Source organism: Nilaparvata lugens, chromosome 2, assembly GCF_014356525.2.
Source record: "Nilaparvata lugens isolate BPH chromosome 2, ASM1435652v1, whole genome shotgun sequence".
NCBI lineage: Eukaryota > Metazoa > Arthropoda > Insecta > Hemiptera > Delphacidae > Nilaparvata > Nilaparvata lugens.
The window spans coordinates 70,631,615-70,646,713 of NC_052505.1; the positions used below are offsets into that span (position 1 = coordinate 70,631,615).

Here is a 15,099-nt window from a genome sequence, read left to right on the forward strand (position 1 = left end):
TGTGAACATTCCTATAAGAGCCAATGTTATCCATTTTTTCTCAGTAGAACAGAAATTCAGTAGGAAACCAGGGCTTAAGGGAGTGCAATATGAAAATTAATATAACAATAATAAAAATAAATTGGAATATTGATAAATCTAATAAAATAACCAAGATTGACTTCCATTTTGAATATCAAGTAAGAAATTAGTACATTTTTGTTATGTTTTGTGATAAGGAAGTCATAATTTTAGGATATGATTTTTCAGTACTAATAAGCTAATGTACGTTTCCGAAAGAAATAATTCAGATTCTCCAGATCCGATTCCTGGCCCGGCCAAGATATTTTTCTCGGGCCACCCCAGTGTTTTGGATGGACACGGTGAGACATCGGTCCCGGCTGCTTAAAAACAGTCTTTGTCATGTCAGGCTCTGAAATTGATGAGATGCGATTTTAAAACACTGACACTAGTGAGATAATACGTTTCGTTTCATCTATGAAACTCAAAGTATGGATGAAAATATTATTGGAAAAAGTAGTAGAGGGGAAACGAACTGATAAGATTTTATCAAATGATAGATATCCTCACCATCATACAGCACCATCTTCACCGGGCACTGAAGCATCAAGCATCGTTTCAGGACTCCAACTAATTCCAAGCAAATAACTTCGTTCGAGTTGCTGTTAACAGGTTGTGAGCAGTGAACTTCAGTGCAAAGCTGCAAATCAACAAAAATGACATTTTTGTCACAGCACTATTATTCAACTTTTTGACTTCATTTATTCACAATAAAACGAAATGGAATGAGCAATAATTGTAGGCTATAATGCGCAGTATCTAGGACACTTACTAGATCTAATGGAACAAATTGATTGTTTTTGAAGTGGTATTTCTCAATAATGAAAAATGAGACACAGATGTTGTCAATGCCACTTTATTTTTTTTTTTACAAAAGGACCATGATTTCGGGACTACACCTGCCCCATCCTCAGCTAGACTGGTGCTTTTAGTAGGTGTAGCCCCGAAATCATGGTCCTTTTGTAAAACAAAAATAAAGTGGCATTGACAACATCTGTTTTTAAACCAAAAGATTCAATTGTATAGGGCCTATGAAAAGATGTGATTTTTAAAAACACATCTAAGACGATCGTGTTAGTACCGTAAAATGAAACATGTCAGTTTATTTTTATGATGTTTTAAAAATAAAAATGTGTGTATAATCCGATAGTACATCCTCATCTACATATACATCTTGTATATAAAGTATAATATCTTGATATCGATATTGCTGATATAAGAGTAATGTTGGCAGTCTACTCGAACAGTAGAATTAGCATCCAATAAATGATTCTTGTGGCAAAACTGGAAGGCGAAGTTTCATTTATTATCATGAGTGCAGAAATAATTTCAGGTGATCGGCGCCCATTATGATTATGCTCTAAATAACCTCTAGATTGTGTATTCCAAATTAAGGTTTAAAGCAGTTTTGGGCGAATGCCTGTTGTTTTTACCTGCATTGTATCTATTGTCTATGAATAAATGGCGTCTTAAATCAAGCTGTTTCTCGATTATGTTGATTGAAGGTATACAACCATACATGAAGCACAACAAAATCGAACAGTCCCATCGTACCTTGTAATGTCAGCTCAACTACCCAGAAGTACAACTAAGTTTTTCAAAGAAAATAAAACGAGATAATGTACACCAAATCAATGAAAAAATTGCAATCTGAATTTGAGACAATTTATTATCATTTTAGAGAAGCAGTTATCAACGTAATTGCAAGTAATTCCCAGATACCATATTTTTCATCAATATTGCATTCTTATTGTGTTCGTTTTCTATAAGGATGCTGCCACACAGAGAGCTATCTGCGATCCTATTGGTTTCTATATCTATATTTAAGATATTATGCGATCTAGATATAGTTATAAAAACCCATGGGTCGCAGATCGCTCTCTATACGGACGCTTTCTGAAGTACGGTACTGTGAATTTTTAATATGTTGATGCATATACGATTGCCAAAAGATTATTCCAAATTTATCAAGGGTATTTTGTCACGGTTTATAAAGTAAGGCCTTATTCTAAAATATATACCTACAACCGCTTACCTGACTGAATAGACTTGGAGTATTGAACATGGAAAAGCTACTACCTTGGCTCAAGGCAGACAGCGATTTTATTTTGAGGTATTTCAATAGTTTTAGAAACCCATTCACTGCCATTTTCCTACTCTCTATCTCTCTGAAATGAAACGAACAACAGTAGAAAAGTATACGGATTTAAAAAAAGTAAATTTTATATAATGATCAAAATATCGAATAATGATTGAATGAATAATTCATAATAATATTTATATCATTTAAATTATACTTAACCTAATATTTTGGAAACTTTTACCTATGAAAATTTTGGAGAGACAGTTTTGGACTCAGCCTGTTATTCTCTTCCGATCTTCTGATATTTTGAAGATATCCATAACATATGGATAAAAAGACCGTGTATTGTCAGAAAGACTCATTTATTGTTAGATCGAGTAACTGATCTTTGTTACACCATATTTGTTCTTTCAAACAATTACTATAAATTGATAATGATGTAGGCTATTATTTATTGTTGGATCAAGAAACTAATGTCTGTTGTTACTCCATATTTGTTCTCTGAAACAGTTACTATAAATTGATAATAATTAAGTGTTTTTGAAAAATGTAAAAGTCGTTTTATTAGCTATGGATTTATTTGTGGTAATATGATTGAGATTTGGAGTTGGGTGCAGCTCATATGAAGGAATACAGCCCCCAATCAGGGAAACCAAGTATAAGTGCAAGAGCTTCAAAGCACATCCCTCACAGGCAGTGAACAGTTAGTCGTGCTAGGACTACTCTCTCGCTAGCAAACCACTTGACAATCAGTCATGACTGCTACTGACATTCCATAACTGCTATCTGCTACAGTATTGTATAAAACAGATGGTTATCCAAAAAACGGTCTGCTTACTTTGAAAACAACGCTTTGCGTAGAACAAGGATGAGGTTGTCCCTCAGTTTAGTGGAGATGCGTACGACAGGGATTATTGCTGACACCACACTCTCCGCTGTCTCGCCAGGCAACTGATTGAGAAAGTCGAAGAAATTCACTAGAACCGACTGATTTTCAAGCACCACAAACGTTCCGATCTCACATATTCTGTACAAACAATCTGTCAAATAGAAACAGGAATATTAATCATTTGTAAAAAATAACAGCATAATATTATTTAGAATTGATCTGTATACAACTATGTAATTGAGGGACTTTCATACAGAATACATAAAACAACAAAAATCTGGTGTGGCGCACTCACACAACTTTCCTTGCCGTTATGAAAATTGATCACCTGACGCTAGTGTCCACGCGCATCTCAAGTCTACTTATAAACAAAGATCTGAGCCAGCTGATGGAAGGACATTAACGCTGGAGACTTAAATCAATTCTAATGAGAAATAAGTATTCTTGAAGAGTTATTTTATCCTGCTTATTATTTTTACCCTACTTGTTGTTTTCATACAACTTATTATATCTATCCTACTATGTTTATTTATATTTTTAATATTCTTAAGGAGTTATATTAGCCTGTTTATTATGTATATCCTACTTATTATGCCTATCCTACTATGGTTATTTTCATTCTAATGTTAATCAAGCTGCATACTACAAATTTTTGTTCATAGATCTATATAAATTTAGCTGGTAATTCTGGCAAAGGAATTTCTCTGGAGTACAGATACCAAATTTCTTGACACTGTTGTTGTACAGTATTTACTTATAGATTACGTGCCATAATGACGGTCATACTGTAATGAGAAATTGATTAGTTTCGAATGATTGAACTTACCAGTTAGGTGGTATTCACTTTGACCGTAGCAAATGGAAGTGGTGAGTTGCTGCAAGACGGTGGAAGTGACATGTCTCTGTCGTTTTACAAGCATCACGATCATGATGTGCCCCAGCTTCCACAGTGGTTCTGGATTCTGGAGTACAGGACTCTTCTTGGAAGACATTAGCGAGAAACTGAAATTGATCATTCCTTTCAAGACTTTGTCACGGCTGCAGGCGCTGAAATACGATAAACAAATTTCAGTTAAGATGATTAGTAATGGTTAGATGATTAGTAATTTTGGTTAGATGATAAATGATAAGTAATTTATTTTTCGAGTTTTCATAGTTCCACTCAGGACCAGAACCAGTTATTGGAGTTTATGTTATATTCTATTATAAATAAATAACTTGGTGATTAACTTGACTTAGTTTCTTTTATTTCATAAAAGATTCAACATTGTATCTTAACTTTTGGACATCTTAATTTTTGGAAAGAAATAGTACAGGCTCAGCCTAGTTTTTCCTCCAATGTCATAATTGTATCATGATTATAGTGTTTTATACAATAAATTAATAAATGAATAAATATAATTTTGACAATATATCATGACAGTAGCTAAAACAAAAACTCTGAGCTTTTTGCATTCATGGCTTGCACGGCGCTTGTCTCAATCTATGGGACTTGCATTATCAATTCTCATAGAAACTCGATAATTTATTTACATGAGTGATTGCGATAATTTATTACATGATTGCTATACGAAATTTCAAAAATATAATTACAGAGATGATGAAGGAAAGTATTACCTGCTACCGACCAGTCGAGAGATCACTTTTTCCAAGTCACAATGTTTAGGCATCATCGTTCTCAGCCAAGCAGATTCAGTCTTCTTTTCATCTTCATTCAGTTTTCTTATAAAAGCATTTTTAAGTAGAGAGATCACCTAGAAAATCGATAATACCGTTCTGCTATACATTGTATAGTAATTATTTTTTTAAATTGGAAATTATCAACAACATGTGAGAAGTATCTTATAGAAATATCAGATTGCACAATCTATTGAATTTATTCATTTAAGATTGTGCAGAATGTAAATAAATTATACAGAAGTAATCGAGTAGGTTGACTAGAATATTTATTCTGAAAAACTCCATAGAAATTAAGATAATTTGAGATTCAAAAGAAGGTCAGCGAAAAATCAGCATGATAAAAATCCCGTCCCTATTTTGAGAGAAAGCACTAGTAACCTGCATTTTCCACTCATTTCAAATTTTACTTTAAGCTCGTTCAAGTAGGATAAATTGACAAAATGAAAATAAAGATTAATTGATGAATGAGTTTTCAAGGGTGGAGTTATAGCCCAGTCAATAAAGGTTTTTTCGGTCCGAAAATTAAATAAAATCTGAAAATGAAGATTAATTGATTAATGAGTTTTCAAGGGTGGAATTGGAATTTTCTGCTATACAACCCTGACAGTTGTTGAGTCATGACTAAAAGAAAAAAATACAAACAGATCAGGTGCGACTCGAAGAACTCTGAAATCAGACCTGAGCCAAGCTGGTTTATTTTTTTCATATGATTAGTGTATATTTCGTACACATGGTTCTTTCCATGGTAACTTGTATAAATACTAAAGATAATGTATATAGTAAACACATTCCCAGGATTTAGACACCAATAAGTTGATAAGTGTCCAAGAGAGTTGCGGGGTATCAGTCATAATGCGCTCATTACACTAAGGTCGCCAGATTCTAGCGGCCGGCCACCAGATTTTGGCGCAGGCTGGTGTCTCACTCGGGTCACCAGCCCGCTCACCAATCCTGGTGTCTCAACTTGCTTAGCTCTCTAGCGACCCACTGGTGGCCAACTATAATACGAGCTTTAATTTCGTATCTACTGTCGCTATTTTCTATTAGACAATAGAAATCGCTATTGTATCTACTGGTGGCCTACTGGTAGCCTATTAAATACGACCTTTAATCTTCATAAATTTGGTTTCTAATATATAATATGAATCTGTATTTTTAGAATTGATGACATTTGACACCATTTTATTATTTACCTGTGTTTCATAAGTCGAAATGGAAGCGATAGACAGGAATACAGCTAGAAGGAATGGGTCGATCATGAGCTCGGGACAATTGCTCGATGCTTTGGCAAATCTCAACAGCTGATTGACGCAGGAGTGACCAACCACTGCCGCTTCTTCAATGTGGTACAGCACGTTGCTTTCACACTCATTTATGCCACTCTTCTCCCGACATTCGGCTGCCAAAAATATAACAAATGCAATTTAGAATATAAGCTGTTTAGTGCATATTATGCACACTCATAGGTTGATGAACCAAGGTCTAATACAGTTAATTGCAAAAGAAAATAATGTGAATTCAAATTGATTGAGTGCAATAGGTTCATAAATGCGCCACAAAAAAACAGAAGCAATTATCTAATCGTCTCAGAAGATGAGGGACCTGAAATCCAAAGATGATTGAGAATACTCTAATATATAGTAAATGATTGTGAAGTAAAAAGACGCACATTTCCATCAAGATAGTGAGATAAATTATCAATAATTATTCAACAAAGTTACAAATTAACTTCTTTTAACTGCCCCGAAGTCTTCTGCTACTGCAAATTTTGACAACACGAAGAACAGCTAGAAGGAAACCATTTTGATAAAAGCTACTACCGAAAAACTATTCGCCCGTGAGGAAATTCTATTGATTTCAAATATTGTTCAATAATATATTATAATTATTAAAGCAACAAATCATTATAAAATGGAGTCATGGAGTTGGGTGGCTCGTAGGAGTTAGTGATAGCGCGCCGGCCTAATAATCAAGAGAACCCGAGTTCGAATCTTGACCGGGGCAAAAGTTTTTAACCACAGCACAATCACATAGATACGACTACCCCGTATTTCGGAGGAGACGATAAGTCGTCGTCCCGACTACCTAAAAAGTAGTCGTCATCTCTCATCATCATCATCCCTCTCACTCATTACCCACGCACAAGCCTTATGTGAGCATCACCCTCAATATTATTATTTCATTCATTCACTTATGTTGATAATATTATACTTAAAATAGTACAAGTATTAAATTAATATTTGTTGTTCGATTACAGTTATATTCAATATATAAGGTTTATATTCAATTTATTTATTTATTTATTTATTCATTGATATAATTACAAATCATATGAATATGATCGGGATAGAACAACAGGCATAGCCCAAAACTATTCTGTTCCCAAATTTTGATAAATAATGTCCGAAAAATAGGTTATGTTTTTACTGAGGAAATTTAAAGTTCAAAGTTCTGTCTAAGAATAAATATTAGCTAGAAATTTTGAATTTAGAATGATTAAAATACCAAATTATAGTCAAATTTTGCACTTAATATCACCGCACTTTGAATAAATTAAGTTATTTCAGAAAATTTTGAAGCCAAAAATATACACACAACTTTCAACTAGGCACAGCTGTTACATGTTTATGTAAGGTAACAGGATTTAAATGTGAATTTAACACAAACATCCTCTTGACTATCGATAATTTAGGCTCAATTGATGGGCAGAAAAATAGAAAACACTTTTCCATCAACAACTGCTCAAAAAAATTAAAAATGTCGATTGTTTTAACCTTGTAAGCAAGTTGCAACTAGGATAATTTATATAAGAGCTTGAATAGATATGTGCATTTCAATATCGCAGTATTGGAAAAAATATTATGAAACATGTAGGCTAATTGGAAGAAACTGCAATACATGTATCGTCAAAATGATATCTAAGAAATAACAATTCAAAACTACACTCACTTTCTCCTCTTTAAAAATACTTTTGCATTATTATATGTTTTTCTTGTAAAATGCAGAACAGTAATATTGTTAAAACATATTAACATTATCTGTATATTGAATATGAAATTATTTTTACAAAATATAGAACAGTCATATAATATTTTTAAAATATATCAACATTGACGGTATATTACATAAATATAATTATGTTCACACTATATTATCACACTATATGCATGAATTTGAGAATGTTACTTCTCAGTACATACCTATCATGTCTTCAGATTCAGCATCCAAAGAGTTGGGAAGTTGGTGATCTGTATCCAGCTTATAAATGTACTCATCAAAGTATCGTCTCAGTGCAAGGAATACATTATTTGCATGATGTTCTTTGCACAGATCTAGGAGTTGATGAACAAATGGAGGGATTTCCTCTACTGGCAGATCATCGATCAGTTTGCAGAGCTTATTGACCACTTCTCCCAATCTGTCCACGGCAAGTCTCAGTTCACTGTCAAATAGAATTACAGAAATCTTCACAATAGTGTACACAGTTTAACATTAAAACTGAAATGTTTGGTTGGTAAATATTTATGCTTCAATTCACCAGTTAATTCAAATCAAATTTTATTCCGTCACAATAACAAAAATAATACCCTACTTACAATAAAGATAATAATACATCATTCATACTAAGTTAAGCAAAATAATAATAATATTTTCTTACATAAAGACGATTAACTTAACATTGGGCGCTGCACGCAAAACCGAAGTTTGAGTTCTGACAGCGAGTATCAATATACATTTTTAATATAAAAATTTCAATACAGAAACAAATAAATGAGAAAATTAATACAATTAATTCGAATGGAATAGTTTAATAATGTGATTTTAATATTATAATTATCACGAAATAATACTACACTAGTAGATCTCAACTTTTAGATTACCTATGTAGTTCAGAGAGAGAACTATCCGCTATGTATGATGGATCTGAACTTATTCAAACTACAATATTTCACCATAGTACAATAATTTTGAGCAAACAAATTTAATAAGGCTTGGAAGTGCGGTTCAGAATTAGGTATTGATTGAGGATCAATAATTGAAATACAAGTTCCAATCACTTTCAATACTGAAATAATTGATGTTCAGTACGTCTTCTTTCAAAGAGAAACTAGATGATTATACTTACATGAACATGCCAGTCAGAGATGTGACAATAGGCGGTTCCCAACTCAAGACACAAATAGTTTGTACAATACGGTTTTTGAACTCAGTGCCAGACATTTCAGTACCTCCGTGATCCACATCTTTCCGAGTCTCGATTACATTCATGAGCTTCGGCAAGAGGTCTTTCCAGCTGTGAAACAAACAAAATTGAACAAATTCAGGCAGAACAGAGTATAAGTGAGTGGTTCAATACACTACAAACAAAAACAGAACATTTCACAACCTCTTAATTCTAGAAAGTTCAACACTGAAATCGTATTCCCATACATAACAAATCCCATACATAAGAAAGGTGACAGGTCAAAAATTGAAAATTATAGGCCCATTTGTACTATGGAGATATTGTCTAAAATATTTGAAATGCTTCTCCACAAACAGCTAGCTACACACTTTGAAAACAATGATATATTGTCAAAAGACCAATACGGCTTTCGTAAGACTCTATGTACAAGTGACAGTGTTATGAATGTAGTGAAGGGGGTTTATTGAGAGTTTAGAAAAACAACATAAAGTCAACCTAAGATCATTTGATTTGTCACAGAAAAACTCACATACATTTAGGTATCACCTGTTTTACAATAGCTTCTGCTGTAAAATACCATTGTTATTATTATTATTATTATTATTGTTGTTGTTAGTATAATTATTGTGTTGTGGTGCAGCTGTGCTGTAGTGATTGCTCATGGATCCATTGTTGTTTTAGTTAGTTATGTGTGGATTGTAGTGTATAGTATAAGTTTTATCTGTTATAGTTGAGTTCTTCAACTCGTATTTTCATGTTTTAATATTAATAATGACGATTGCCCCTCAACATATTGTATGTTTTATGACAATAAACGATGATTTGATTTATTTGTGTTACAACTTATTCAAATTATTTCAGCACTAATTATTCCAAGTCTTCAATATGTTTTCAAGAGTTATTGACTGATTAACCTACCAATTCATTTTAATAAGTCAAGTGCTATCAAATCTCGCAACAATAATTATTTCGATAGTAGCCAAGCCTTATTTGTCTAGTACTCACAATGAAGTTCAGACTTGTTGAGTGTTGAATATTATGATCAATTTCTAAAATTAGTAGCCTAACGTTCATGTTACTCACCAAGTTTGGGATGAGTTTTTGCTGGATGGGATGAAATCAACACATAATTCACACAGCCTCACTAAATGCGGTGTTGAAAACTTTTCGGCTTCCAGAGCGATTGGCAAAACAAGGTCAAGCAGTACTCTACCAGGCAGTTCACGTTCCTGGGCTGCTCTTAAAACAGCTTCACACAGCTATAGAGTATCAGAATTAAAATATCAAACATTAGAAGAGCTTAAAATATGAGATGTGGAAAACTAGAACAAAGTTTCAGTAATTGTTTATTATACAGTATTTACATCACTGAATGTTTAATGGTGAAATTATCGGATATTAAATAATGTGACAGTACCAATAGTTAACTCTGTACAAGTACATAACATCTAATTTTGCATTGGCAATCAGGCACAACACTCATGAAGTCTTCTCCGTGAACTTCACTCATTCTTCGGTAGGTGTCATCATAAAGAAAAGATAGCATAAGAAGATATCCCATGGCATAGGTCGTTTATGTTCTAAATTTCAAGCCGATTACTTTCGACAACTGTCTATTATTACTGTTTGAGCCGGGTGAGAGAGTAAGAACGGCACAGTATGAGAGACTACCAGCGTCACATACCTTCTCAAAAAATAACTACTAGGACTATCGGCTTGAGGTAACTTTGAAATTTGAAAAATAAACGCCCTATATCAAGCGATATCTTCTAAAAAAAATAAAGTCACGCATTTCGCACTTGGCGGAAGACTCAATTGAAGCTGCCATGTTTCAGTGTCTATAACGGTGCTTACAGACTTATTCGCAACGTACAAGCGTAATTCATTTTTCATCAGCTGATGCCATTCTTATTATAGCTGTATTTTACTGTTCCTGTCAAGGTCTATAAATATAAGTCTGTATTAGTGCCATTTCACTATTAGGGCAGATGCAGAAAGCGGTCAGTTTGGGCTCTCTCCGTCTACTCAAATGATTTGTGGATGACGGACATGGCATAACTGCTTACCACATGGTTGTGTGGAGTAGTTATGTATTAGCATGTCACTCTCCCTTGGTGGTTGGAACACAAGGGTTGCGTGGTCAAGCAGCTTCCAAAATGGAATAAAATAATAATTATTATTATATAATTCACGCCATTATTATATCCACGCCATGAACAGAGACACTTTAGTATTATTATTATCTTTGAAAAATAGAAAATTTTTAGATAGACAATAGGTATAAAATTAGATACGGTACTACATTAAAAAGTTCGTCAATGCATTCAAACTACAGTATACCTTTAATCTCTTTATATGAAGCTTGTTGTCAAATCCCAGACCTTGTATAAGATATTTCAACGCTTGAACACCATCTGGAACTGAGATTCTTTTTGTGACCAATTCTGTCATCTGAAAAAAAAATAAATATTCCAAGATTAGATCAAATTCACAGAAGATGCAGGAGTGGTATCAGCAGAAAAATTAAATGCGGTAACTTTCACCTCTAAAAAGCGAGATTCTACACGCCAACCTACAGTAGACTAAGGCTACTGTAATAGGCTAAGTAATAATTTGAAATTTATTAAAGCGGGATTAGACTATGCCTAGTCCACATGTTGGCCAAGTCGCTGGCCCAGCCTGGTAGTGCCTAATCCACATCTAGAACAGCGCTGGCAACCAAACAACCCATCCATACACTGGTGCTGATCATCATTGCCTTTATTGGGCCCAGATGTGGATGCGGCATAAAAGAGCTATTACTTTGAGACGACGCGTCACGAACGGCGTGTGTCGAGCTGCCTGCTCAAGGTAGGCGCACACAGATCGTCATCGAACGGACGGCACGCATCGGACGGATCGTACTTTTTTTAGATGCTGCGCACACTAGTCCTCATCGGAGCATTGGAATTTTAGTTTATTGCGACGTATGTTGAGTCGTGTGCGAATTAGGAATTTAATAAACAAATATTACAGTATATAAGTGATGGATAGCAGCAGCTGAGAAGAAGTAATAATTGTTACTTGTTTGTTAGCCAAAGATGAAGAAGAGGTACAGCGACGTAGGAAGAGAAAACGAAAAATGTGGATCCATAGAATTAATCAGAAAAGGATAGAATACGGAGAATTTAATCATCTATTTCCTGATTAAATTGGAGAAGTAAATTTTTTAGCAACTTCCGCATGTCGCAAGTAATGTTTTTTGAGCTTTTGAATGTCTCAGACAACAAACAGAACACCACTTATCGCCGTGCGATTGAGCCATTGAGTCATTAAATCCGAACGGAGCCGTCGGTTTCAATGCTCCTCTCGGGATTCCTGACGGCATTTCCGATCTACGATGCGTACGATGCGGATAGGTATGCGCACTCCAATTCAAAACAATGCATCAAATCTAATCGTCCGATCCGTGTCGTCCGTCCGGTGACGATCTGTGTGAGCCTACCTTTATAGTTCGACACGTGACAAGATTGTTTTTACGTATTTCTATAGGCCTATAAAGAATTTCCTATAAAAACCAAACATTTTCCTTCAGCACTAAAGATTTTTCTGTGTTGAAATTTTTCGAATGATGATGTTGAAATTCATCTACATAAATAAAAATGAATGTCTGTTTTTGTTTCTTCCCTTAAAAACTACTTGACAGAGCGGCATGAAACATCGGGAATATGTAGTGTGAATATTGGAGATGGTTTCTGACCAGAAATTTTAATAGGGGGGGGGGGGGCTAATAACAATTATTTATCAATCCATTTTACAAACCTATGTTTTCGAAATTGTCGGCCGAGCGGCTACCGAAGAACGGGAAGATCATGATTCATGATAATGTTGTGATAATAATTATTACCTATGATTTAGAATCTAAATTTACCAGCTGTAATAAACAGATAAATTGTGTACTAGTATTAATACGGTAGTTTCAAGTTGAAGTTTAGATGATTGGAACCAGCTGTAAATAATGTATTTCATTTATTTATAATTTTTACAAAGTAGCACTGATTGAGAGAGAAAAACTAAGGATACTCCTTGTACTATTTATCTCCCAAATTTAGATAACATTTTAAATGTCCGAAATATGGTTATGGTTTCACTTTTCTAAAATTTAGTCCATTTTTACTAAAAAACAAATAATGCTTCCTTAGAAGACCTATACAAATAATTTATTATCATTTCCTTATCATTGAGAAACAAGAAAATGTTGGAAAAAAATGATTCACCTCATGAAAGAGAGTTGTTCATATTGCATTCATTAATTACTGAAGATTGACAAAATAATTTACAATTTTTTTAATTTAGCTTAGCTTATTTATACTTATCCTAAAATGGAAGATGGAAAGAATATGGAATTCTGTGTGATTCATTGTATATCGCATATTTCCTGGACCATCTATTGACAATCAACAACTATGAATGCATTAAATTCATCTTTAAAACACTGGTTCAACCTATTTTTTAATTCAACACTTTACTGATAGATATTAGGTACTACCAATTGATTGAAAAGAATATGTTTTTGAAATAATAACTGCTGCATGACTAAGCACATAGGAAGTCGGTACTCCGTATTGAGATGTAAATAAAAATATTGATTGTCAGGTAAATTTCATGATTCACAAAATAAAGTTGTGTGAAATGAGATACATTGACTTTTTGGCAGTACAAAGTTTGCCGGGCAAGCTAGTTAAAATGACGATTTAATTAACTTTAATAGTAATAAAACTATTACTTTAATAGTTGTGTAATATACAAACTATATGGATAAATATATCGATTGGAGCGATAGTGGTTAATGAGTTTAAATTGGATAATTGTAGTCTAATATTAGCCTATTTCAAATGCGTTTAATAGTTGACCTATGTTATAAACAATTTACAAAGGGAAATAATTTTTCATAGTTGATTATTAAGAACTAGACTGTAGGTAATTTAAAATCGATTTTTCATCATTCAATAGATAAAAACATAACCTGAAACTTACATCAGACAAATTCAGGTTTCCAACAAAGCTGTGAAGAGATTCTTTGGAGTCGCTTTTACTACTCGACTTTCTTCCATAACTCAGAAGAGTCTTCAACACATCTTCAGACATGGTTATTAAATTAAATTAAACTTCTTTGGCATTAATTCAAAAACTTCCTCGAGAAAAACCAAAACAAAGACACTCATACAAAACCCGCGAAAATTGGCAAAAAGCGCAATGCCTTCTAAATAAAAATTTACTTTTATTCTTTTCGGCAAAAATCAAAATTGACACACAGATATTATATGAAAATTATATAGAATAAAGATAATGCAAGGATATGAGAAAACTGAATTGCATGGATATTTTTTTAGAAAAGGTGATTTTTGAAGTTTTTTTATGCGCGTTTTGTAAACCATTGCGTTTTAAAAGTAAATTCTACGTTCAGGAAGTTTACCGAAATGAATGTCTCTGCGAAGCTAAACACAATCAGAGAGAACTTCTATTTTTTATATAATGTATTCTGTGATACAATAACGGAATAAAAGTGTCAAATTCACTTTATAGTTGGAATAAGCAAATATTGGGTCGAGTCAAACGAGGCAAACGACAGAAGAGTCCTGCGACAGTCGAGACCAGCGACGGTAGAGACCGGCGACATTCGAGGCCAGCGACGGTAGAGGACTCCTGAAAAAGAGGCCTCAAATGTCGCCTAACGCAGGCGACATTTGAGGCCACTCTAATTTTTGTACAGCCCCGACGGTCGAGACGTGCGACGGTAGAGGACTCCTGAAAAAGAGGCCTCAAATGTCGCCTGCGTTAGGCGACAGTTGAGGCCTCTCTATAATTTCTGTACACACCCGACAGTCGAGACCAGCGACCGTATAGGACTCCTGAAAAAGAGGCCTAAACTGTCGCCTGCGCTAGGCTCTCCAGAATGGTAGACAGCACCAAAAGAATATTATCATTCAATTTGTATGGATTTACCAGCAATTGAATAATATATATGATGTGTCCTCAACTGTCGTCTGCTGTAAGCGAGTCTCCAATTTTTGTACAGGCCCGACAGTCGAGACCAGCAACATTCGAGGCCAGCGACGGTAGAGGACTCCTGAAAAAAAGGCCTCAAATGTCGCCTGCGTTAGGCGAAAGTTGAGGCCTCTCCAATTTTTGTACAGCCCCGACAGTCGAGACCCACGACGG

General features: G+C 34.3%; 1 protein-coding gene across 1 annotated transcript in view; it reads right to left on the reverse strand.

Moving 5' to 3' along the window:
* LOC111043316 (Fanconi anemia group I protein) overlaps positions 1-14,126 on the reverse strand; it is a 43,228-nt gene extending 29,102 nt beyond the window's left edge. The window contains exons 1-11 of the mRNA XM_039421599.1: positions 13,915-14,126; positions 11,239-11,349; positions 9,982-10,157; positions 8,839-9,006; positions 7,913-8,154; positions 5,906-6,111; positions 4,650-4,786; positions 3,859-4,079; positions 2,982-3,183; positions 2,096-2,228; positions 571-700 (exon numbers count right to left, since the gene is read on the reverse strand). Of these exons, the coding sequence (XP_039277533.1) occupies positions 571-700; positions 2,096-2,228; positions 2,982-3,183; positions 3,859-4,079; positions 4,650-4,786; positions 5,906-6,111; positions 7,913-8,154; positions 8,839-9,006; positions 9,982-10,157; positions 11,239-11,349; positions 13,915-14,025 (1,837 nt within the window). The 5' untranslated portion in view covers positions 14,026-14,126. The remainder of the gene's footprint in view (positions 1-570; positions 701-2,095; positions 2,229-2,981; positions 3,184-3,858; positions 4,080-4,649; positions 4,787-5,905; positions 6,112-7,912; positions 8,155-8,838; positions 9,007-9,981; positions 10,158-11,238; positions 11,350-13,914) is intronic.
* Between the last annotated feature and the right edge of the window lie 973 nt (positions 14,127-15,099).